The sequence below is a fragment of the Spermophilus citellus genome, assembly GCF_964194105.1.
Source record: "Spermophilus citellus genome assembly, chromosome: X".
Taxonomy (NCBI): domain Eukaryota; kingdom Metazoa; phylum Chordata; class Mammalia; order Rodentia; family Sciuridae; genus Spermophilus; species Spermophilus citellus.
In genome coordinates this window covers 121,315,795-121,340,513 of record NC_138190.1, presented here as the reverse complement: position 1 = coordinate 121,340,513, position 24,719 = coordinate 121,315,795, and the positions used below count along the sequence as shown (strand labels likewise).

The following is a 24,719-nucleotide window of genomic DNA, read 5'->3' as shown; positions in this document are numbered from 1 at the left end:
ACTTGAAAGATTCTGAAGATTTCTCTATATTATTGAATTGAAAAAGCCTCAGAAAAACATGGGCCCTTGAATAGGATTCAGATTGTGTTAGTTTTGATGTGGCAAAACTTTAAGAGTTCAATATGTTTTTGAGATAGGCAATGGATGGGCCAAGTCAGACTGTTTAATTTAGATATGATGCAAGGAAGCAGGGACTCTCCAGAATAGGAAATTGGGAGGCATGCCAATGGGGATAAAGAAAAACACAGGAATCAGAATTGTGGTACTACCAAAGACAGACCCCTGCCATATACACCTCACTATTCAGCTAGGGTTTGTCCGTATTATAGAGGTTTCCCTGGATCTGAGAAGGATAATTAGAACAGGTTGTATAAATGGGAAGAAATTACATTTAATGCTGGTGTGAATCAGAAAACACAAGCTAGAGACATAGCTACTTGTCCACAATTAGGAAGAAAATTGAGTTTAGAAGCTGGAAGTTCATAAAATGGTGGTTGAGCTGAACAAAGTGGCATAACATACCATATTAAGCAAGAATACATACAAATTCTCCCTACGGATCATTTGGAGTTGGTATAGCCCCAGGAAGTGAGTAGACTCAAGAGCTTTCTTTTTGAGATAGAGTTTGCCTGAGAAGTAAATTTTCCCCTGGGTTTCTACATGGAGTGTCAGTCAAAATTATTGCAAATTAACAAGAATACTTTAATACTGTCCCCAAATTTAGACAATTTATACTGACATTGGATGACTGATTTTGGTCAAAGATTACAGTAAGAACTAGTAATCCAGGAATGAAAAGAGCTAAGAGTTATTCTTGTGAAAAATGGATGACATGGAATGTGTAAATAATGGGAGCAAATGCAGCAAGATACAAGGAATCTTAGAACATTTAAAGTCTAATACATTACAAAGAGAGTTCAATACTGATAAATGTGGAATAATAAGTTTTATGGGGCTTTATCATATGCTGTAAGTTAATGTGGATCATAAAATATGAGGAATAAAAAAGTAGGGGAGTTGAAAGACAAGTATGTGCACATTATTTATGAATTATGAAGAGTGAAATGAATGAAAAGAAGAGCAGGTAGACAATGTCTTGAATAATGATGACTTTGATGAGTCATTATCACACAAATCTCTATGCTTCATAAAATATGAGGAATATTAAGGAGCAGAAGAGTCAAAAGACAAGTCTACTCAGAGTGAGATACGGAATGAAGGAAGAGAAGAATACAAGGGAAATGCACAGAATAATGATGACTTTTATGAGCCTTTCACTCACCAGCCTGGATCCTTCATAAATATAAGCCATATAGAAAATAAAAAAGCAGCAAAACGAAGAGACAGATCTGTGTCTGTCATAAAATACGAGGAAATAATGCCAACTAGGCTTGACAAAATAAAAACAAAAATAATTGAACCTACTACAGCTGTGGAAAGACACAATGTCTAGATTAATGTGAACAAATAAAATGAGCAAGTGTAGAATTGTCTTGCCAATAGGGAATCAGCAAGCACCTAGGTAGGTGTTACTATCGCAAAGTCCACCTTGTTAGCTAGTAGCGAGGTTTGGCAAGTTCATAACCAATCCCTGCCAAACCCCCAAAACCACCATAGAGACAAAGCTACTTGTCCACAATTAGGAAGAAAATTGAGTTTAGAAGCTGGGAGTTCATAAAATGGCAGTTGAGCTGAACAAAGTGGCATAACATACCATATTAAGCAAGAATACATACAAATTCTCCCTACGGATTGGGGTTCAGGAAACAATGTTTAATTTTTAAATGATTTGGCCTTCCAAACACACAGTTTCTTCTCAGTCTCTCCAAATCTAGTCCCTGTGTAGTTCATAGGAGATTTTCACAGCTTATTTCCACTTAATATATATCCCTCTTGTCCAATATTGCTTTGTAAACACCTCTACAAGTTTACTATATAAAACCAGAAATGTGGGGCTTGTGTTGTAGTTCAGTGGTAGAGCACTCACCTAGCATATGCAGGGCCCCAGGTTCAATCCTCAACACCACATAAAAAGAAATAAATAAAATAAAGGCATTATGTCCAACTACACCTAAAAAATAAATTAAAAAAACAGAAATGTCCTTTATTTTTATTTCTTCTCACATTGAACTTGGAAACTGGGATCAAATTTGTCAGGATTAGTTCAAATACTAAAACTCGAGGACTTCAAATATCTTTGCTATTAGAACAAATGGGATTTCAAAATGATACAGAGATTGGAAAAATCAAACATGGAAATAAAGCAAGTGTCCATATGCCATTTACATGCCATTCAGAACCATGATTTGCATAATTCATGGGAAGAAGAAAGCCACTGATCTATATCATTAAACAAGGAATGTTGGTCTGAGAGCTCAGATATATACACAAACACTAATAGCAACAATTATACTAGCTTACCTTTGTGTAATACTTAATGGTTTATAATTTGTGCTAGGGAAAAGCCTTAGGTAATTCAGGATAAATCCTATTAGCATAATTTATAACCAATTCCTCTGATTGCAGTAGAACTTAGTAATGAGGTTTATCGGCTGAAATATATAAAACAGACTTTGTTAACTGTCTTTTGCTTATTTGGAGGAGTTTTGGTTTTTCTGCTTTGTTTTGTTTTTCCTCAAGTGATCCTTGTGTCCTTGAGCCTTTAAATACTTCCCTTGGCTTGCTGATTCTGTTAGATAAATATATAATCCCAGGGTGAAATTATTAGCATTATTCTGGAAAGCCATGTTGGCCAAAATAACATGACCCCTTTTAATCCAAGATTGAGCTGCCCAGGATACCCCAAATCCCAGTTGGAGAAAAAAATGACATTTGTGCCCTAGAAAAAAACATTGACCTTGTTCAACCTTCCTCAACCCTGCCAACTCCAACTATAAAATGCATAGCCAAGAGCTAAGAGCTGCCAAGACTAGGATTGGACTCTAGTAAAAAAGCTATCTCCTCCCCCACCCCAAATAATGGTAGACCAGTGAAAAATCTTTGCTTGGAATTTGTCCCAGGGCCCTCTTCTTAACTGCCAGACTCCAGGAATTTGCTACAGCTTGTCAGCCAGGCCAGAGTTGAAAGTAATGGACATTTTAGTGGACTGTCCCTGAGGAACAGCCCTATTTCAGGGTTAGGTTAATGGAATCCCGTTCTTTGGCAAGGATGAAACTCATTTGCTTAAAGAGGAAATGCCCTGATATATTTTATTAAATTGGGCAACAATAATAGGATATCATGGTCAGGATTTTGTCTCTTTTGAAGGCTTTAATTTAAGGTTCACCACCTATGTTTGTTTGGTTGTGTTTTTTTTTTTTCCCAGACAAAGTTATGTGGCAGTGTGCATCATGAATATTAAAAATTTTCATACCTTTGTATGTAAATGCACAGAAAATGCACATAACAAATTGATACTACCTATTTACTGGTGAAAACACTAGAACAAGGAAGTGGGGGAGAGGTGGTCAATAGGACTTTTGTCATATTTATAATGTATTTATGTATTAACTAATGTAATTAATTTTGATTTTGATGAAAAGAAAGTGTCCTTCCACAACTAGGGCTCTTTCCCAAAGAAATAAGAAATTCCATGTAGAAAAAAATAAGAAACAACTAAACATCCTAAAACAATGGGTGAGATAAACATGTTTTGAGGTACCATTTTAAAGGTACATTATATAATAACAAAATTGTATATTGATGAACTTCTAATTACATTGGTTGATGTTGCTAACCATTCAGAGATCTACCTTTTCTATGATCCCAACTTTGATGGCTAAAAAAAGGTACACATAACCTCCTCAAAATGTTATTAGTACTTATTACTGATTGGCAAAATTATTGGTTTTCTTGGTTTTACTTGACTGTTTTCAAAAGTTTCAATATCTTGGCTTCTAGATTTAGCTTTAATGTGCTTCGTTATTTGCCTTTGGTCTTGTGTTTCAGGCGTGCCTGTGTGATTCGAGGCCAAGTGGTGGCTGTAGATGGAACCCCTCTTGTGGGGGTGAATGTCAGCTTCTTGCACCACAGTGATTATGGGTTTACCATCAGCCGGCAGGATGGAAGGTATGACATTATTGCTTCTGACCATTGTGGGAACCAAGTACTGACTTCTGCCCATGAGTAAATGCAGGGCTGAAGATGATACAATGGTAGTAAGCCCATCTCCCATTTATATCTAAAGAAGTCATTGGTAATATTTATTTCCTCCATATCTCTTTGTAAGTCAAACCAAACTGCTCTTCTAACTTTTCATGGTTATTCTCAAGTTTTCTTGAAACTCAGGCTATGTGAAAACTTTTTTATCTGTAATCTATTTCCATTTATAATTCCAACTTAAGTTCAGTGACTTGATGGAGATAATAAATAGGGAACTGAGAACACTCTGGCTAGTCTTCCAAAATAGGCCCAAAATATTTCAGAAATAAACATGTCCAAAAAGTTTCTTCTAAAAGTTCAAAATTTAGCCATACTAAAAGGATTTTTTTCCATGATCTTAAACTTTTTATGAAAAAGTTATAGATTTACAAGAAGCTGCAAAAGTAGTACATAGAGGTCCCACATACCCTTTGACTAGTTTTTTCAAAAGTTAAAAGGATTTTTTAATGTGTCCTATTTGCCTAGTGACTGCAACTGATTGACAAGCATGGCCAGCCTATATAACTGTAATGAGTTAAACTTGATCATAAACCAGCCAATGACTCTCTAAGGGCTTCTCTAGGTTCTCTGAGACCTGGGAAGTGAGACCTCCAAGTAAAACATTTCTTCCTGGAAAATGATTTACTCACAAAAACATTTTTGTTGCTGTCATGTAGATAGACACTTATTCAGAATATTTGAGTCAATAGGCCATGTGTCCATCTTGAAGGTACCTATTTATAACTCCAGGGAATATTGTAATAATGGTCTTGAGGTTCCCTGTTCTCCAGGTGGCTACCATTAAAGTGTCCTACTTATAACAAGGCACTTTAGTACTTATAAAAAAGACCTGATGGCTAGGAACTTTATCACAATATGAGAGACTATCTCATATTAAGAACCCATAGTCATACCTTATTAGTTCTAACCATTTCAGAAATGCTAATTTTTCAGCTTGGGCTGCACTGAATTTACTTTTTCAATTGCCTGTCAAGAAAGTGCTTATAAAAAATTAGTTAAAGAAAATAAGGAAGTTTTAACCTACTTAAGAAAACAAACCATTTTTAAATAATTTAGTGAATTATTTGAATGTAAATTGCATTGCTAATAGTAACTAGCCATCTATTCATTATAACAAGCTCAGCAAAACCACTTTGGTAGCAGATAGTACTACACACACACACACACACACACACACACACACACTATATTTCCTGTCAAATATTCGATAATTGGGACTCTTCATAAATTCAAATGGACCTTTCTCCCAATTAGATTGAATGATGGGATTTTGTAGTTCACTTACTGGTAACTGGTACACAAAACTAGCCTCTCCCTCGTGAGCATCTTTAATCATCTGGCATAAAATGAGAAATAGATTACTTTTATAATAGAATATGCTCTCTAACACATTTGACTTCTCATGACTTTAGTTTTTTGTTTTGTTTTGTTTTGCTTTTTTAAGCTTAGATACAAAGGTTTTAGTGAATTATTTGATATTTACAAAAGGATCTTAATGTCCAAAAAAAATAAAAATTTGTTTTCAGATTACAGAGAATATTAAAAGGGTAATTTTGTTGTTATTTTTGTGTTTTTATTTTTAAGTTAAATGTCAAGACCCTCCTCTGCTGAGCTGTCTGTGAGAACTAGGTTTATGTAGATGACAGCTACTAGCCAGAGTCCCCTGTGGCAATAACTCTCCTCTCAGGCACAATAAAGGGTGTAAGTGTTCAAAAAATGTACCCCAAATGCCAACCAGATTGTGCCACTGTCAGTTCTTGAATATAAAATGACAGCATGATGAAAGTTTCCATTTATATGTCTCTGCTTATTACTACCTCAGATTAAGTACACTTCAAAAATAGAAAATCATAAGGAAAATATACCCGAGGGTGAAAGATTTTAGAAAGGCTGAGGTTAGCATTTTGATACCTAGTAGAGACAGTATGATATGTGAAATGCTGAAAGAGGCCTCTATCTCCCAATATCAAGCCCACCAATCTGCTGCAGTGATGACACTGCATTGGGTTAAGCTGTTGGCTTTTTCAAAGTCCACCTTAAATGCAAATATCTTGTGTGGGATATAGAACTACTTACCCCATTATCAACACCTTACTAATTGACAGCTTCCCTGGGAGAACTAGAAAATATATATATTTCACACATACACTGACACATTCTTGTATATATGTCATGAAAACAAAATGAAGAAGATAAAACAAAAAGATGGATGGTAGTAGAAGACTGAGCCATTTGAAAGTATAAAGAACAGAAATTCAGATAGAGAGGGACCAGCAGAGCAGAAAAAAACAAGTCTGAAATAAGAACATTTATGAGTGTCTCCTATGTGACATATACTTTCATTAATGTCCTTCTATCTTCATCCTCACAACCCTATGAAGTCAACATTATTTTTGTCTGCCCTATTTGGCAAATGAGAAAACATCTCCATATTAACACAGCTAATAAGGGTAGAGACCAAGATTTGAACCCAGGTAATCTGGATTGTATCTACAATGATTTACCAACGTCCATCTGAGATATAACAACTGGTACTCAATAAAGTGCTGAAAGGTAACTGTTCATAAATAGTTCAGTTAATGATAATCAAAATAGGTGAAGTGATGGCTTTCTTAAAAAGTTGCTTGAGAAACATTAAATGTCTCAAGAACTTTGTTCAAAAGACTGGAAGACAAAGAGAGTGTTCCCTCTGATTGCCCTCAAGATAAAAGTTTGTTAATTTAGGGGTACCATAAGGCATTGAATAGGCTTCAACCATCTTCCATCCATGGATAAGACTAATTTTACATATTATGGACTGACAACAATATGCAAACAAATACTCTCCCTTGGGTCTTTTATATCCACTCTCCTATGACTTAGAAACCTGTTTCTTTAATGATCCATGCAAATGGAGAGGATTTATGGTAGGAGAAATCCCAAAGAATTAATCATTCAGAGAGCATTCTATTTGGTCTATTTAGCATTGTAATGGTTTAGATAGATTTTTTTGGCCATAGATCCTGCTTCTACCTTCATGTCCACTAATGAGTAAGTTGGACAGTATGTACTATGTATAACAGCTAGGTGGGAAGAAAATAAGTATATCAGGGCTTTCCAGGGAAATATATATATGTGTGTATGTATGTATTATATATATATATATAGAGAGAGAGAGAGCGGTAAGAGGAGATTTCAAGGAATTGGTTTACTTGATTGTGGGACTGGCAAAGCTATAGAGCAGGATGGCAGAATGAAAACCCTCAGAAAGGAGGTGAAACATCAGTCTTGAGGCAGAATTTCTTCTCCCTCATAGAAATATCAGTTATATAACTGATTGGATGAGACCCACCCACGTTATCAAGAACAATCTCCTTAACAGTCAACTTTAAGATATGAACCACATCTATAAACCACATTTACTGCACCACCTAGTTTGGTGTTTGGTTGAATAACTTGATACTATAACCTAGCCAAGTTGATACATAAAAGTGTTGTCATATGAAACCTAGATGAAGTTCTAAGAATTTAAAAATCAAATATGTTCATGGAGATAATCAAGAGTAGGCCTAGGGGCTGGGGTTATAGCTCTGTGGTAGAGCACTTGCCTAGTACATATAAGGCACAGGGTTCGATTCTCAACACCACATAAAAAAGAAATAAACAAAATAAAGATATTGTTTCCATTTACAACTAAAAATATTTTTTAAAGATTTGGCCTATTGTTCAACTACAAGAAAAGAAAATAAATGGTAAATTTAGTAGGGCATATGATTTTTTTTTGTAAGCACAATTTTTTTTATTGTTGGTTGTTCAAAACATTACATAGCATATGATTTAATTTGAGAAAGTCAACATTGGTTGAGTCCTTACTATATGCTTGAACCTAAGTCTTATCTCATTTATTTATTTGTAGTAGTATCTAAGAGATATACCACATTGCTTCTATTTTATTAATAAGAAAACTTGGGTTGTGGCTCAGTGGTAGAGCACTTGCCTTGCATGTGTGAGGTACAGGTTTGATTCTCAGCATCAAATATAAATAAATGAATAAAATAAAGGTCCGTAAACATCTAAAAGAAATTTTAAAAATAGAAAGAAAACTGCAGTTTATGGAGGTTAAATAATTAATCCAAAGACACAAAGTTAATATGATAGAGCTGATATTTGAACTCTGATATATATGAAGCCAAATAATACATGATGCCCACAAAATAAATGACTGCCCAGCCTGGTTAATCTTTCTACAAGTAGAGAATAATTCTCAGATACGGATGTTCTTGTTTGAATAGTTTAGTTTTGTGTTTGTGTTTGGTTTTTTGTTTTTAAATAAATAAACCCTTTAGTTTTAAGAAGTCAAGAGTGAATGTTTGGGCAAAGCCAATAAACTTGCCCAAGGACACAATTAAATCTATGTAGAAGGTGAACTAAAGGAAAGTCTTCCTGACAAGCAGTGTTGGATTTTCCCCACTACACTTGTCTTAAACTGCTCCCTTATTATAATGAATTCAGCTTCTCTGTCTTAAACAATAAGCCATTTGGTTTTTCTTTTTTAGTTCAAACCTAGATTGTTTTCTGAAGCTAACGCATTTCTTGAAATCCTCTTTTTGGAAACTGCCTTAATATTGCAGCTACTTCACTGAAAAAGCAACAATAAAAAATACAGTGTTATCCATCCTTTGTTACTGTCCATTTATCTTTTACCTGGAAGATTTCTGCAACAAGAGATGATGTGTAATACTATAATAAATATAATAAATGTCATAGAAAGGGAGTGATGAGATGTCCATAATTAAGTCTGATTCCCTATTAGGGCTTTTTATCATTGAAGAAGTGTTTTACTGAAAGATCTTTTTTAATGCAGGGAAATGCTTACATCGCTCTCCTGTGGATTTACGTTGCTTTGAATTTTAAGGAGCATCATATTGCCCTTTATCCATTTTTAAGATATAATGATAATAATTTATCATTATCTTACTTTCATATAGTATTTTATCTTTTTGAATGCTCTCAAGTACATTATCTCAAAGACATCATTATACTTAAAAGAGAAGGAAGGTAGAACCATCTAGTGTAGAATGAACTAAAATCTGAGTCTTTTATGCTCCAATACAATAGTCTTGTCAGAGACCACATCTACAAATGGACAGAGATGGCTTACAGGAGAGGTAGACTTGCTTTGTCAGTTACAGAAAGAGTCGTTGGCAGAGATAAGCAGGGTCCATTATAGGCTGTCTTACAAAAGGAAGCTTAGAGTCATACTGGAGCAAACCAGAAATCCTAAATATGGGATTCAGGGATTCAGGCAGAATAGAAAGCCAAAGGGGGTTGTCAGATGTGGCTGGTTCATGCATGCTATAGTTCAAGCAAATTTCACTAAATAATTTTCCTCTGCTGGTGTCTTTCTCCAAAAGTTATCTCAAAGACACTGTCTGGTTTCTGACACCACGTTTGTGACCCTGAACAAGATATTTAACCTTTTGCCTCTTTACTTTTCTTATGTTCATTATAATTTTTTTGAGGATGAATAATACATTCTATTAAAGATGCTGCTGAATATTAAATGGTCATCTTTCTGTTAATTTTAGCACAAGGGAGAGCAGCAATGTCAGTTTTGGCTTTTTAGAAATGCATGCAGTTATTTTAAGATAGTATTAAAATTGGTTTATGAATTCTGGGTGGATATCAACTGGTGGTAAGGAATTTCTTCTCAGAGGTCTACTGGATAATGAAAAGAAGTCATCCATGGAATTAATATTTAGCTGGAAGGAATTTGTAAGATAGAAAATACAAATGGACATAATTGAGTCTCAAAAGAAGGAAAGGGCACTAAAATTAACCTATTTTAACTTTAATTTTGTTTTTTACTTTTAAACAGCTTTATTGAGGTGTAATTGATATGCAATAAACTACACATATTTGAACTATATAATTTGATAAGTTTTGATATATATACACTGTCATTAAACCTTTACCACAATCAACACAAGGGAAGCATGCTCCCAACTTTAATTTTATTTTGTTTATTCATTTGGTTGACATTGTCTTGTATTTTTTCCTTCTCAGCTTTGACCTTGTAGCCATTGGTGGCATTTCTGTCATCTTAATCTTTGACCGTTCACCATTCCTGTCTGAAAAGAGGACACTCTGGTTACCTTGGAATCAGTTCGTTGTGGTAGAGAAAGTAATCATGCAGAGAGTTGTTCCAGATCCACCATCCTGTGATATCTCCAATTTTGTGAGCCCAAACCCTATAGTTCTTCCTTCACCGCTAACATCATTTGGAGGGTCCTGTCCAGAAAGGGGAACAATTGTTCCTGAGCTACAGGTGAGTATATTGGCCTTGGATGTGTAAAGCCACAGTATCATGGAGTGGTCAACAGTATATAATTGCTTAATTCATTTTCCTTTGGTTCCTGCTAGCCCTATAACACGTGGCCCTTCATTTTTCAAGAAAGACCTCCAAATGCAGTTTCTCCAATACACATTTGCAAGGTGATTGGCCAGGGCCTTAGGGTACTATCTATGTCCATGAAACAGCAAGGTAAATTAGCTGTTATGAGAATTAAACCCTCAACTTTGACTTAATGAATACTGTACTCTAAAGAATCACCAATGGGGGAAAAAAAAGTATTTTCACTCTGAGACCAATGTTTAGTATAAAATTTGAAGAGGAAGTAGTGGGAGTTATTTGCTTCTCACAGGTACCAACTTAAAGAAATATGTTCCCAAGCATTGGTATACCAGGCACAAAGAAAGATTTTTTAAAAATTTTATTTGTTCTTTTTAGTTATACATGACAGAAGAATGTATTTTGACATCTTATGCATACATGGAGTATAACTTCCCATTGTTGTGGTTGTACAAAAAATGTTTGATTAAAAAAAGTTTACCTCAGAGACATAACAGAGTTCCAAAAATAAATAAACAAATTTGATGACATCAATAAAGATTAATTCTAGGGATACTACAATCTCTGTCACAAAATATCACTTGCTGGGCCTGCTTCTGGAGTCTTTCCTCTTAGAGAGCCTAGCCTGAGTAAGGATTATGACAATGGGTTTGTGATATATGACTTAACACCAAACAAGATTTTGAGTATATATATGTAAGTAAAGAGACTCTCTTTAATGGAACTCATAGCACTGAATTCTTGACATTCGGCAGTATGATCTTTTCCAACTCCTACCAAGCAATTTTTGGAACACTGTCAAAATTTTTAAAAACTGAAATTGTTCTTTACATAGTCTTCCCTGGAAGGAGAAAAGTGAGAGCAGTCCCTAAGGTTAGCTGGATGTCTTTTCCCGTGTAGATTTGGTACAAAATTTGAAACCATGGTCACATGATCTGGGAAAAAGTGGCTTGCCATCCATAGATCCCATTAGGCTCTATCTCTTAGCATGTTTCAGATAACAAAGCATGCAACATCTTCATCCACCTGTGACCATTCATTAAAGCCATCTGGACATTTTTTTTTTCTTTCAGGTTGTACAGGAAGAAATCCCCATTCCTTCCAGTTTTGTGAGGCTAAGTTACCTGAGCAGCCGAACTCCTGGGTATAAAACTCTGCTACGGATCCTTCTGACACATTCAACAATTCCTGTGGGGATGATTAAAGTACACCTCACAGTGGCTGTAGAAGGGAGACTCACACAGAAGTGGTTCCCTGCTGCAATTAATCTTGTCTACACATTTGCCTGGAATAAGACCGACATCTATGGACAGAAGGTTTGGGGCCTGGCAGAAGCTTTGGGTATGTTGAACTTATTCTAATGTAAATAGAAGTGTTATGCTCATAACAGAAAATACTAGTTGCATATTAATTTGTATTTGGAATAATTATTGATTTTCTTCTTTTTAAATTATCTAAGACTCTTTTTATTTAAATACTCCCTTTGGGCCTGTTTAGTGTTCCCTTCTGATACATTTTTACTTCAAAATGATTTTAGTTCACCTTTCATGGTGGCTACAAACTGTGGAATCACACAATTTCTGACTTGTAACTGTCTCTAGAGCTGAATGTTGCCTTCTAACTGTGACCTTTGGTGTGGCGTTCTTTAGGCCTTGTTTTTAGATTTGACATTTAGACTGTCATTTCCACTTAGAAACTACAAAATTCTAACTTATAGGCATCTTCACATATTATCTTTTATGTTGAAGATGGTAGACTCCATTAACTTGTTACTTCAATAGGTTAAATAAAAAATCATGCTGCCTTTCTTTTCCTTTTGATTTTCTATAATCTCAAGACTTCAAAACCTAGAATCTTATAGATAGCAGGGATCTTAACAGGTCCTTTGGGCCCACAGGTTTTAGATATTTAATTCTCTCAAACAAATGGCATTTTTATAAAAATGAGTCTGAAACAAATTTGCCAGTTTTTTACATTGCTAAATAAGACTATTTTTTAAATTAAGAAACCTCACTATAATCTACTGTGTCCTATGACTTCTGTAATTTCATAAAGGAAGTATATCTTAACACTAAAAACAAAGCAAAACAGTCTGTTTTAAGAAAGGATGGTAGCAATCTAACACGGACACAGAGAGAGGCAGAAAGGTTGACACCAAAGTGTTTATTTCTTTTACTCTGTAGAAGGCAGTGAAAACTTCCTGAAGGACTGGATACAGGTCTGTGGACCTACAGTTGGGAGCCATTGATCCTCGTACCTTCAGGCAGTAACTCATGGAAACCACCCTTGGACAGATGATAAGCCTATTTTAAAGCTCTCCAGAGGAGCTGTTTTCACATCTTCCCTTGGAAGTGTCTATCATGATACAACTCCCATATAACTGACCCATATTTCCTAGAGTACAGTATGTCAATTTCCTCTCTGTTTCAGAGGAAAATATGGAGAGACAAAAAAAGACAGGTGATCTTTCTCTGCCTTGAAGACCTTCATATATTTAAATAACTCATCTCTCTTGGACTTTATTGGATTGCAGGGAACATAGACAGGTTCAGATTTCCTCACTTAATGGAGAGTTAATGTAAATACACAAGGAAAAGTAAGAAATATCAACAGCAGCTTCCCAGGCAAATGTCTAGAATTATAGCCTTGTTCAGGATACATTGTTCTTCTAGTAGACCAGCAGCTGCTCTGTCATCTCAGTAACAGTTCTAGTTGTCCCTTCTATAGTAAAAGTCTACTGCTTCCCAGGGTAGTTACTCAGTCATATGATGGCTCATCTCTTCTGCCATACAACTACCCCTTTTTTTCTCTCAGCTCTTCACTGACTTAAGTTAGCTGATGTGCTCTTACATTCAGATTCTTTTTAGACAGAATATGACAGTGTGTCACCATACAGCGTGGAATAACTCTGTAAGGCAGAACTCTACCATTAAACCAACTACCAATGAGGTTGCAGGCCACCCAACAGAGCCCTGTTTAGTCACTATGCAAGTAAATGTAATAGTTAAGAGAACAACTTAGGAACTAAGCTTCATCCCAGGGTTCAAATATTCCCTTCTCTACTTACTAGCTGTGTAACATTAGGAAAATTGCCTCAACTCTGAAGTGCCACATTTTATCCACTATAAGATGGGTATCATAAAGATAATGCTACTCATAATACCATTATTATATGACAATTAGATAACTAATTTAAAGTACCTGGCATCTTGTAAGCACTCAACAGATGTTGCCTGCTAGTATTGTTTTCATCAATGTTGCTATGGCCAGGGTATTGCAATAACATGATACAAAGCATGGAGCCTATGTAAGTGTTTTTTAGCTCACTTGCTGTATGAAGATGGTCACTGATATAGTGGCAGGCACTCTGTGCTACTCATTCCCTGTTTCCCCTCTGCACTGCCTCGCAACACACACACACAAAGCTCTTATTTGCCCCTTCCCGGGTGCTGAGATGTTGGCTTCTATGCACTACACTGCCTGGATGCCTTTGCTCTCTGACTTTCCATATGATTTGGTCAATGGGTGGCACCATTTGGATTCTGCAGAGTAGAAGAGCAAAGTCAGGGTATTTATCTTTTCTCCTGCTTTACTGTACTTCTGCCATTGATGACATTAGCAGACAGCAGCTCATACTGTACATCTCCATGCTCTCTTAATTCTTCTATACCATCATCCCTCCTCTTGCTCCTGCAAGCACAGAAGGCCTCCCAGTGGATTCCCTTAACTGTGCCCACACCTTCATTCAAAATCTGTGCAGCAAATACTGATATGGGACTCTGATGTACATTCAGCCTCATGTTCTCCTTTCCAGGATATTATTTTGTAGCATTTGCTTCACTAGGCAGAATAATCCCAATTCCTCTCAGTTCTCCTCTATAAGTCTTTGTCTTCTAATTCTTTATGAGCCTCCTTAGAACCTTGCTGGCACGGGGGATGTGTTTTTGTTTTGTTTACTTTTTTTCTTAAGTTATAACACTTACAAAGTTACCCAATGTCCTTGTGAAAAGTTGAGTAGTACATATCTAGCAGTCATTTCTTGCTAAAGCTTACATAAATGCAATGGAACTTGTTTATATAATAGCATTATTGAGATATAATTTGCATACGACAAAGTTCACCTATTCAATGTGTACAATTTGGTACGATTCACAAGGTTGTACAACCATCACCAATATCTGATTCCAGAACATTTTCTCCACCACTCTACAGAGTAACCCCATACATATTAGCAGTCACTCCTTTGCCACCCCTCAGCCCTAGAATCTACTAATCTCCTTTCTATCTTTATAGATTTACCTATTCTGGATTTCCTAAACAAACAGTATCATAATATATGGGGTATATTTGTGTGTATCTGGCTTCTTTCACTTGACTAAGCATTCCCAAGGCTTATCCATCTGATAGCATATTCTATATTTCATTCTTTTTTGAGATTGAACAACAACTGTTTTGTATGGATGTGCCATTTGTTTGCCCATTTATCAACTCTTGGACATTGAGACTTTTTTTAACCTTTTGGCTATTTTGAATAGTGCTACCACAAACATTTGTATCAAAGTATTTATTTCAGGGACTGAGGTTGTGGCTCAGTGGTAGAGCACTTGCCTAGCATGTGTGAAGCACTGGGTTCGATTCTTAGCACCACATATAAATGAATGAACAAAATAAAGGCCCATCAATGTCTAAAAGTATATTTTTTAAAAAAAGTATTTCAATACCTGTTTTCAGTTCTTTGGAATATATATTTAGAAGTGAAACTACTGGGTTATATGGTAATTCTATGTTTAAATTACTGAAGAACTACCAAACTGTTCTCCCAAAGTGGCTGTACTCTTCAATCAACCTCACTTTATACATAAGATGTATTACATCTCTTCTTATAAATACCTCCAGTGGTAAAGATTCTAAATCTTCCTCCTTATTCTAGATAACCACCCTCAATGACTTAGTCTCTAATATGTCTATGGATAATTGAGTAAACTTCTAAACTACAGACATAAACAAAGACTTTCTGGTATGGACATGGGATAGTGAAAACTCCATTCCTATTGTTTGCCTATGGGTGTTCATTTACTTCTTATTTCTAAAATTGTGTTCCTGCTCAAAATGTTCTCAAGCATTCTGACTATAAAATGGCCTTGATTAAAATGTTAAAATATATGTTGCTGGTTTTCTTTTTAAAGCTAATAACGTAATAAAAGCAAAGTATAATGGACCCACTCAGAAATAGCCAAAGCAGGAGTTTAAAATGTTTTTCTATACACTTGATAGACATATTTTTAGGATATAAAAAGAAAACTGGCAAAGTTCCTGAGTAAAACAGACAAAATAATTGCACAAGTACTACCTAGGCTGAAATATAGATTATTTGCCTTGTAGAAAATGTCCCTGGTACCTTAATCATGAATTAATGAATTAATGGTTAAATGGATTTTATTTACTACCTAGTCTTCATCACCATCTCCATGGAGACTAAGAGAATTTTCTGACAATGGTAAAGCATTTTGAACAGGTGGCAGGATGAATTTACCATTCTGAAGATGGCAATAGAAATTTCAAGTGATAAATAGCTAGAGACAAATGATTCAAATATGTGACCATTAAGTTGATATCTTAATATCTATGATTGACTCTGAACAAATAAGCAAACATGTATTTGTACTCGTTGAAATGTTTTATAGTCACTTAACTGATATAGGTAGAGATAGACTAAATTTTCCACCAGATATTAACAATGGTGCTGTACATGACACTTCTCAGATTGTTTTAAGTTCAAAATTTAAGTATAGCTATTCAGTAGGAAAAATAGTAGCCCACTGCCCTAAAAATGTCCATCCTTGTAACCTATGAATAAGTTATGTTGCATGCCAAAAGAGAATTAAGATTGCAGATGAGCTGGAGATATAGCTCAGTGGTTGAGTACTTACCTAGCAAGTGTGAAGCCCTGGGCTCCATCCCCAATACTAAAGAAAAAGAAACCAAAACAAACAAAAAAGATTGCAGATGAAATTAAGATTGCTAATCAGCATTAGATTTGAGATTGGAGATTATCCTAGTTTATCTGAGTAGGCCCCAAATCATCCCAAGACTCCTTTAAAGTGGAAGAGAGAGACAGAAGAGGAGGTCAGATTTACAAGAGGATATAACTATGGAAGAAAAGCAGAGAGATACAACACTGATGCCTTTAAAAATAGGGGATGGGAGCCACAAAACAAGGAATATGGGTGGCCACTAGAACCTGGAAAAGGCAAAGAAATATTTTTTTTTTCTCTTAGAGACTCTGGAAAAAAACAAAAACAGCCCTACTGACATCTTCATTTTTTATTTTATTTTTTTTTTTGTGGACACAATACCTTTATTTTGTATTATTTGGTGCTGAAGATTGAAGCTAGTGCCTCACACATGCTAGGCAAGTGCTCTACCACTGAGCTACAGCCCTGGCCCTTGATTTTTGCTTATTGACACCCCTTTGAAACTTCTGACCTCCTCAACTTAAGATAGTGTGAGGCCTTTCAGCAGCAACAGGAAACTAATGCAAACATCAACTTAATCCCAGTTATAGCAAGGATTTTGGTTAAGATTAGTAGAAAAGTTTCCACTATTCTTTTTTCTCATAACATTTAAATATGAATCTTGACCCATCCATTTCTAGGTGATGGACAAAGAGGGGTTCAAATTTAAAGAAGCTGAATTTGAAATGATGGCAAATATCTAAGTTGAAATGTCTGTTTAGTTTGAAATGTGGGAATATTGTTTCCCACATAGCTCAGCTGTGGAGAATTGGTGTGATCTCTAAGGACTAGAATGTCACAAAAGAAGAATAAAGTGTTGAAGGACAGCCAAAATGAGAAAAGGAGTGCTTGAGATCCTAGAATATCCCATCGTTTTTTTTTTGTTTGTTTGTTTGTTTTTTGTACTGAAACAGATTATGCAGTTGGGATATTACCAGAGTGAATAAATTATCAACAGGGGTTGTGTGAACTCCTTCCATGGTAAAGTATCAATGGCAACTGATAAGATTGATTAATTCAAGTACAATATCGATCAAGTAGAAGAAGAGTAAAATCACCCCAGGGTTCCAGTACAAAAGCCACAATCACTAGTTCATCCAGCTTAAAGATTTTGTTGTCTAATACACAAATGAGGCTCCCCTGCTAAAAACTCCATGTGAGCATTTAAAATCATTTGGCCTTAGTGTTTTATTCTGTGGCTCTAAACAAGGTACAGTGTCTGGAAATCATTGTATTTTATTTAGTTTCTTTCCCAACTCTGCTGCTTGCAAAACAGTGTAAAAAAGTCATTATTGTTAAGTTCATGGTGCTGTTAAAATTCTAGAGATGGCTTATTTAATTTGACAAACTGGCTTGTTCAGGGCCTCTGATCTGCATCCATTATGTGAATTTTGTCAAAATAATTCCCTATGTCCGCCTGTGTCTGCATACATTATCAATGTGTAATAATGCATTCTGCCTGGTCTTCATTTTAATTAAATTAAATTGCAGTGGTTTGGAGTCCTGGAAGTTCAGGAAATCAGCCATTCGCCTTTAGTAGTACTGCTATAAACAATTCTATTTTTCTTCAAGGTTATTGGCAACAACAATTGCATAATTATTTAGTACAGTAGTTTGGCAAGAAGAGTGGTGTTTCTAGGAGAACTAGACTTCCTAAAGGTTCACAACACATAGGAGTCTGTCTAAATCGTGTTAGAGAGAAACAGGGGAACATTAATAGTAATAGGTGCTAAGCTACGGTTGCTTTGTGCACACAAAACATTCCTGAGAATGATGTTTTAGTGTTCATAAATTTCCCTTCAGTAAAACCTAAGCAGACTGGGCAGCCACAAAAATAGCATCCATTGAATATTTTAATAATAAATGGGTAGTGCTTTACAATTTGCAAAGTACTTTCACATACATTATCTCACTTTAATCCGTATAACATTCCTGCCTTGTAGGCATGGCAGGATTAATATGGTCTTCATTTTACAGAGGGGAAAACTGAGGTTCAGAAAGAGCAAGTGACATGCCTCAAGTCTTAAACAGAACAGGGATTCAAGTCAAGTCTCTCATGCCTTTTACTACTGCCTCTCCTCACCAAAGTGACCGACCCACCTTATCAAATATTCAATTCAACACCCCAGTGGCTTTCTGTCAGTGAAGCTAGCAGAGAAAATAATCTTTCATCATTTTTCTTCACTCACAAATTCATAATTGTTAGCTGAGAGCGGGGCTATTTTATCCACTCAACTTTATAGGCACAGGACCAAGGATATGAGTATTTCAAGGACCTACTAAATGTTTGCAACCTAAAAAACAAATTTATTGGTACCAAAATATAAAAGGAAAACTAGAAAACCAATGTTAATAAATGGTAAGTGTGCAAAATTGAATATTATGTCAGGTTGGTAACTGCAACTCAGTTTTTATACTTACATAAGAAATATGTTTAATGTGAGATGTGAGATGTATCCATTTTAACATTTCTGGTAAGTTATACTAGGACCTCCAAAAGCCTGGGCCCTGCTAACATTTTCAAACGGGCCTGACAAATACTGATAAACAAGTGGTCTCTGCCCATTTCAAACTGCAATTCACACTCATTAGTAGATTGTGAAACCTATTTATTGAGTCAACTAGCATTTTTTTACATAATGGAATAGAGTGTAATGGAACAAAAATGAACAGAACAGAATAGAATGGAAAATATCTGAAAGTGCTTCTATCAAGAGAGTATTGTTTTGGAAAACATTGTTTAATTATCTATGTATATACTAGACCACAATTAACAAATTGTGTTTCATATCATGACTTTCTTTTTTTATTGGTTGTTCAAAACATTACAAAGTTCTTGACATATCATATTTCATACATTTGATTCAAGTGGGTTATGAACTCCCATTTTTACCACGTATACAGATTGCAGATTCACACCGGTTACACATCCACGTTTATACATACTGCTATACTAGTGTCTGTTGTATTAGACATGAAACATTGAAAGCCATTGGTAAGACGCTAGAACCAAGAGAAAAAATTAAATGATTTATCAAACCATATAACTTATTTTCCACTTCAGCATCGAAGTCCCTTCCACCTACCCATCCGAGGGTATTATGGAGATAACCCTTCAGGATTGGGTAACCATATATTATCATTCAAACCAGATATTTTTTGAGAGTAAATGGAGATGCTGTTAACTCAACAAGACAACATCATGTCAAGTCATTTAGTAGCAGCACTATTCTTTCTTCTATAACACTGCATCCCTTTCATCAATCACATCATTTCTAAATATAGCCAGTCCATTTTTGAAGTGAGCTTATTTCCTAAACCCCTATCCAAAGAAAAATGCCTAAATACTGCTAGAGGGCAGTGATCTTTTGTTTTATTTTTTTATTTTTCATGGATGGAGGTAGGGTGAATTATTGTTTTTCACTTATTTTTGAAGCAGTAGAAAGAAACTGATACTCTAGCCACCCTGACTTTGTTAAAATTTCCCAAAGATACCAAGTCTCAAGACCTTCACACATGCTGCTCTTGGCCTACAATGCTCTTCCCCAATTCATGAATTTGGCTTACAATTTTTCAACTTTACAATGGTGTAAAAGCAATATGTATTCAGTAGGATCTTTATTTTGAATTTTGAGGTTTTATCTTTTCCCAGGCTACTAATACACTACATAGCACAAAGTGTCAGAGTAATAATGCAAAGGAGATACCAAGGCATAAAACATGGAAGGACAGATTAACTGCTCCTGTGTGGCAGCACTGCAGGGTACACAGGAAAATACACTGTATATAGAGTTCAATACTATGCACCATTTCAGGAATCCTGTGGGGGTTCTTGGAACATTTCCTTTGCAGGTGATGCAATATTGCTACACTTCATGAGATAAGCCCCTTCTCCCATAAAAAGATTTTCCCTCACCCCCCCCCATCCAATCTAAATCCCTTTGTTAAGCTGTCGTATAGTACTCTACATTTTTCCATATAACATTTATCACAATTTATTTGTATATGTGTGCATGGGGTTTTTTAAAATTTTTTCCACTAGAATGTAAATTCCACCTGGGATATTGCTGTCCTACTACATCTTGATCATCGTCACATCCCCAATGCCCCACACAGTGCCTATCAATAGTAGATACTCAGTAAATATTGTACTTTTATTGAATGACTGAATAAACAAATAAATACAGTCAGAGGCCCAAGGTGACCCCTTTGCTTTGCCTGACAATGGGGTAGTGAGCCTGCCAGGAAGAAAGTACACAGGTACACAAGGGCACTCAGAAATGTATACATGAGCCAGCACATCACTCTACCTTCCAAGGCAAATTGGCCATCCAGGTTGGCTTTTATCCAGACAGGTTTGGACAAAGCATCCAGAAAACAATTTCATGATATTTGGTTTCTGTGTGCAGGATCTCTTGGCAAAAATGTTGCTACTCTCCTGAATGATTTTTATTTTTTTCCCATGTATACTTTCTTTTCATTCAACTCTCTTACTCTTGACAATATTCTGTTTAACCCTTATTTTTGTAATTGGTTAGGGTAGAGATCTGCGGAAGTCATTTTTTAATCACAAGTACCTGAAAAGAAAAACTTAGAGGAAGAAAAGGGTTTGGGGTCTCACAGTTTCAGAGGTTCATTCCATCATTGGCCAATTTCACTGCTCTGGACCCAAGATGAGGGAGAACATCATGACAGAGCTGTGTGGCAGAGGAGAAGGCAGAGGAGGAAGCACAGCAAACACAGGAAGAGCCAGGGACAAAATATAATCCTCAAGGCATGCTTCTAGTGCCCCACCTCCTCTAGCCATGCCCCTCCTTCCCAGAATTATCATGCAGTTAGTCCATTCAAACTAGGATGGACTGTTTAAATTATAGCTCTTGTAATCCAATCATTTCACCTCTGAACATTTCTGCATTAACACAGGAGCTTTTAGAGGACACCTCATATCCAAACCATAACAAAATCCTAAGTAAAGGATTACCAAATCAAATCCAGTGATTCACTGAAAGGATAATACATCAGAAGAAGGTAGATTTTAATTTAAGACCACAAAAATGGTACAACATCCAGAAATCTATTGCTATAACTCACTATTTTAATACATGAAAGGAGAAAACTATGTGAATATCTTCATAAATGCTAAAAAGGTACTTGATAAAAATTTAACACCTGATGCTGACACTCTTAGTAAGCTAGGAATATTAGATAAACAAAGTATTTCAGGTCATTGGGCACTGTGTCAAATTGAAGAGCCTCTAGGATCATCCTAGCCTATGAAAATCACAAGAGAATAGGAAAAAAATAGAAAAAAAACTTTGACACTTGTTTTTAATAGATAGCATTTTATGTACATAACTTGGTCTATTATTGCCTTGTCTTTTGTTTGGTTCTTTAGGTCTTTTTCTTCTGTTGTTGTTTTTGTTTTTGTATTAATCTTGTATTTTCAAAGAATGGGAAATATTTATTGCCCTATTCAATGACTCCTTTTGGAGAAAAAGATTTTCACCTTGTTACTTACCCTTTCAATGTCGTGGAATTATTTTTAAATGTACCTCCAGTTCATGAAGGTAACATGTAAATTTCTCACACTATCAGACTAATTTTAATTATATATTGCCTTCATAAATGCAACCATTATGAATTCTGAAACCTTAGCCTGAAGCTATTGAAAATCATCTGCTTAATCATGTCATTTCACACATCAGCTTTTCATTGCATGGCATCTTTACCTTGGCAACTTAATGCCAATCTCTTATCCAAGCCCTTATACATAAACTGGTTGTTAGGACACTGTGGCCCTCAGCCTTCTTGCAGTCCCCATGCCATACAATTGCTGCTATTCTGATAAGTAGAATGCACATTCAGAGTTATTTTCCCCATGTCAGATGGCTTTTGGGAACAACCTACACAGTATTTCACTCAGTTTTCTTTGTAAACAAGCATAATGCTTGCAAAGTGACTAATAGTGAAGTGAGATGTGCAGTTCTATGACCAGATGGCAGAGCCTCTGAAAAAATGATATATGTGGGCCGGGGTTGTAGCTCAGTGGCAGAACGCTTGCCTTGCATGTATTAGGCACTGGGTTCGATCCTCAACACCACATAAAAATAAATAAAATACAGGCATGTTGTCCGTCTATGGCTGCATTTTTTTTAAATGATATATTAAGGAACATTCCATTAGTATCTGTGTGGAGGTGAGGAAGAGAATACAGGGAGATAGAAATCTAGATGAAATTATCCATATCACAAGAGACGTGGTTACATGGCTCAGAGAAAGTGTTCTTCCATATTAATGACTCTTTCTCAACTTCCTTCCCAATATATGCACACCAGCATGACTCCCTATGCCAGCCCCTGGGCTGTATTGCCCAGGACTCCTTCTTCCCTACCCCTGCTAACTGACAGTCTATTCAATTTCCAAAGTTCTTCTGAAATGTTGATGAATCATTTTTCCTTCCTATTACACTAGTCTTATTTGTCCCCACTCTAAAGTATCAGGGACTGAGTTCATGCCCTATACTATGCTATGTTGATTATCAGATGTGATAGACAACAGACTGCCTGAGAAATGGTACTGGTCCACTCTGCTTAGTTAGCTGAAGCTCAGCTATCACAAGTATCTGAGTGTAGTATCAAGGCTCAGCTCACCAACCCCAGTATAACCCTTTTTCCCCCATATTTAATTATATGAAAAAAAAGAGTAGGCGTTTAGTACATTGCAGTCAGCCTCCGTGAGAGGAAGTCTAGGATTAGCTGCTACTGTATTTGCCAGTTCCTTTGCATTTGGAGAGCAGCTCAGCTCCGTGGGGTGAAACTTCTGCCTTCTCATAAGCCAAATGTACGTTCCAGGATTATGTTAAAGTGGGCTGCTGTCAGAAAGAAACCTTGCCTTGTTACTCTGAGCAAGGAGCCACATACAAAAATACTCCAACACACTACCATTCTCATTAAAGTCAGTTGGAATTTTGGACAAGTCTTAAGTATAAATTATAACTTTATTAGTTCATAGAGTTTTCTCAGGAGAAAGTAAATCTAATAAAAATTAGAGGGAACTTATTAAGTGGATGCCTTGTTGCTGTTTGCTGTGACTGGGGAGAAAAAAGTAATATAAGTGTGGGGTTTGCAGCCAATGCACTTTTTTGTTGTGGACTAGAGAGCAATTCAGAGAGCAAATAGGAGGAGGTGAAAAGGCTATGTATGTCTCATTACCATTTCATTGAGAACTCTTTAATTGATGCTTTATGTAAGCATTTCCTGCTGCAGAGTTGGAATGATCTTTAACTATTACTGAGAGGGAGAAAGCAGGCTCCAAACCACCATCAGAGGTCACCAGGGCACACTACTTATTTGCAAAACTGTGCAATCACCTTCCGGAGAAGGAATTCTAGGGGAGCTCACCAGGCTTACAGCATATAGAAGGCAGATCCCGTAATTGCCAGGCATACTGTGGGGAAGGAGATTATGGCTTTAAGGGAACTTGTAATTGTTGTTGTGATTATTTATTAATCAAGACTTTTAAATGTTGGCAAGAGAAGCAGAAATCATGTTATTCTACACACCAACGTGGCCATTGGTATGCTCTCTAACCACCTGACTTTTCCAACAGGAGCTACCATGTTCTACTTGGATTTGGAGTTTGATTCTCAACTTGAACTTACCAAACATAATTTAAAAGGAATGCAGCTTAGAATCATAGAGTATTAGTGCTACATGGGGGATAAAAACATTATCTAGTACAGAGGTCTTTAATATGAGATTTTTATTTGGAATTCAGGAAGTCAGTGAGCCCCCCCACCAGAATTACACACATAATTTTGTGTGCATTTGCTGTTTTCAAGGAAGAATGGCTATTTCTTTCACCAGATTCAGAATGAAGTGCTTCCTGACCCAAAAGTGTCAAAGAACCACCAATTCTAGCCACTCTGTCCTCACTTTCCTACCAAATGAGAAAAAACTCCGAGAGATGAAGAATAATTTTCCTGAGCCCACAATGGGTAATTAATGGCAGATCTAAAAGTTGAAGCCTTCTCTGTCTCTTAGCCTAAAACCAATTATTTTGAGCTGTTTTAGAAAGTAGAGGGGCTATGATGATATATTGGGGAGATTGTAAATGGCATTTATTTGTTCCACAAGTGTGACCTGAACTAGATT

The 24,719-nt window shown here is 36.1% G+C and overlaps 1 protein-coding gene across 1 annotated transcript in view; it reads left to right on the top strand.

Annotated features, from left to right (window-relative positions):
- TENM1 (teneurin transmembrane protein 1) overlaps nucleotides 1-24,719 on the top strand; it is a gene marked incomplete at both ends in the record, with an annotated part of 577,764 nt that overhangs the window by 436,032 nt on the left and 117,013 nt on the right. The window contains 3 exon segments of the mRNA XM_081278185.1: nucleotides 3,949-4,068; nucleotides 10,207-10,468; nucleotides 11,626-11,893. Of these exon segments, the coding sequence (XP_081134311.1) occupies nucleotides 3,949-4,068; nucleotides 10,207-10,468; nucleotides 11,626-11,893 (650 nt within the window).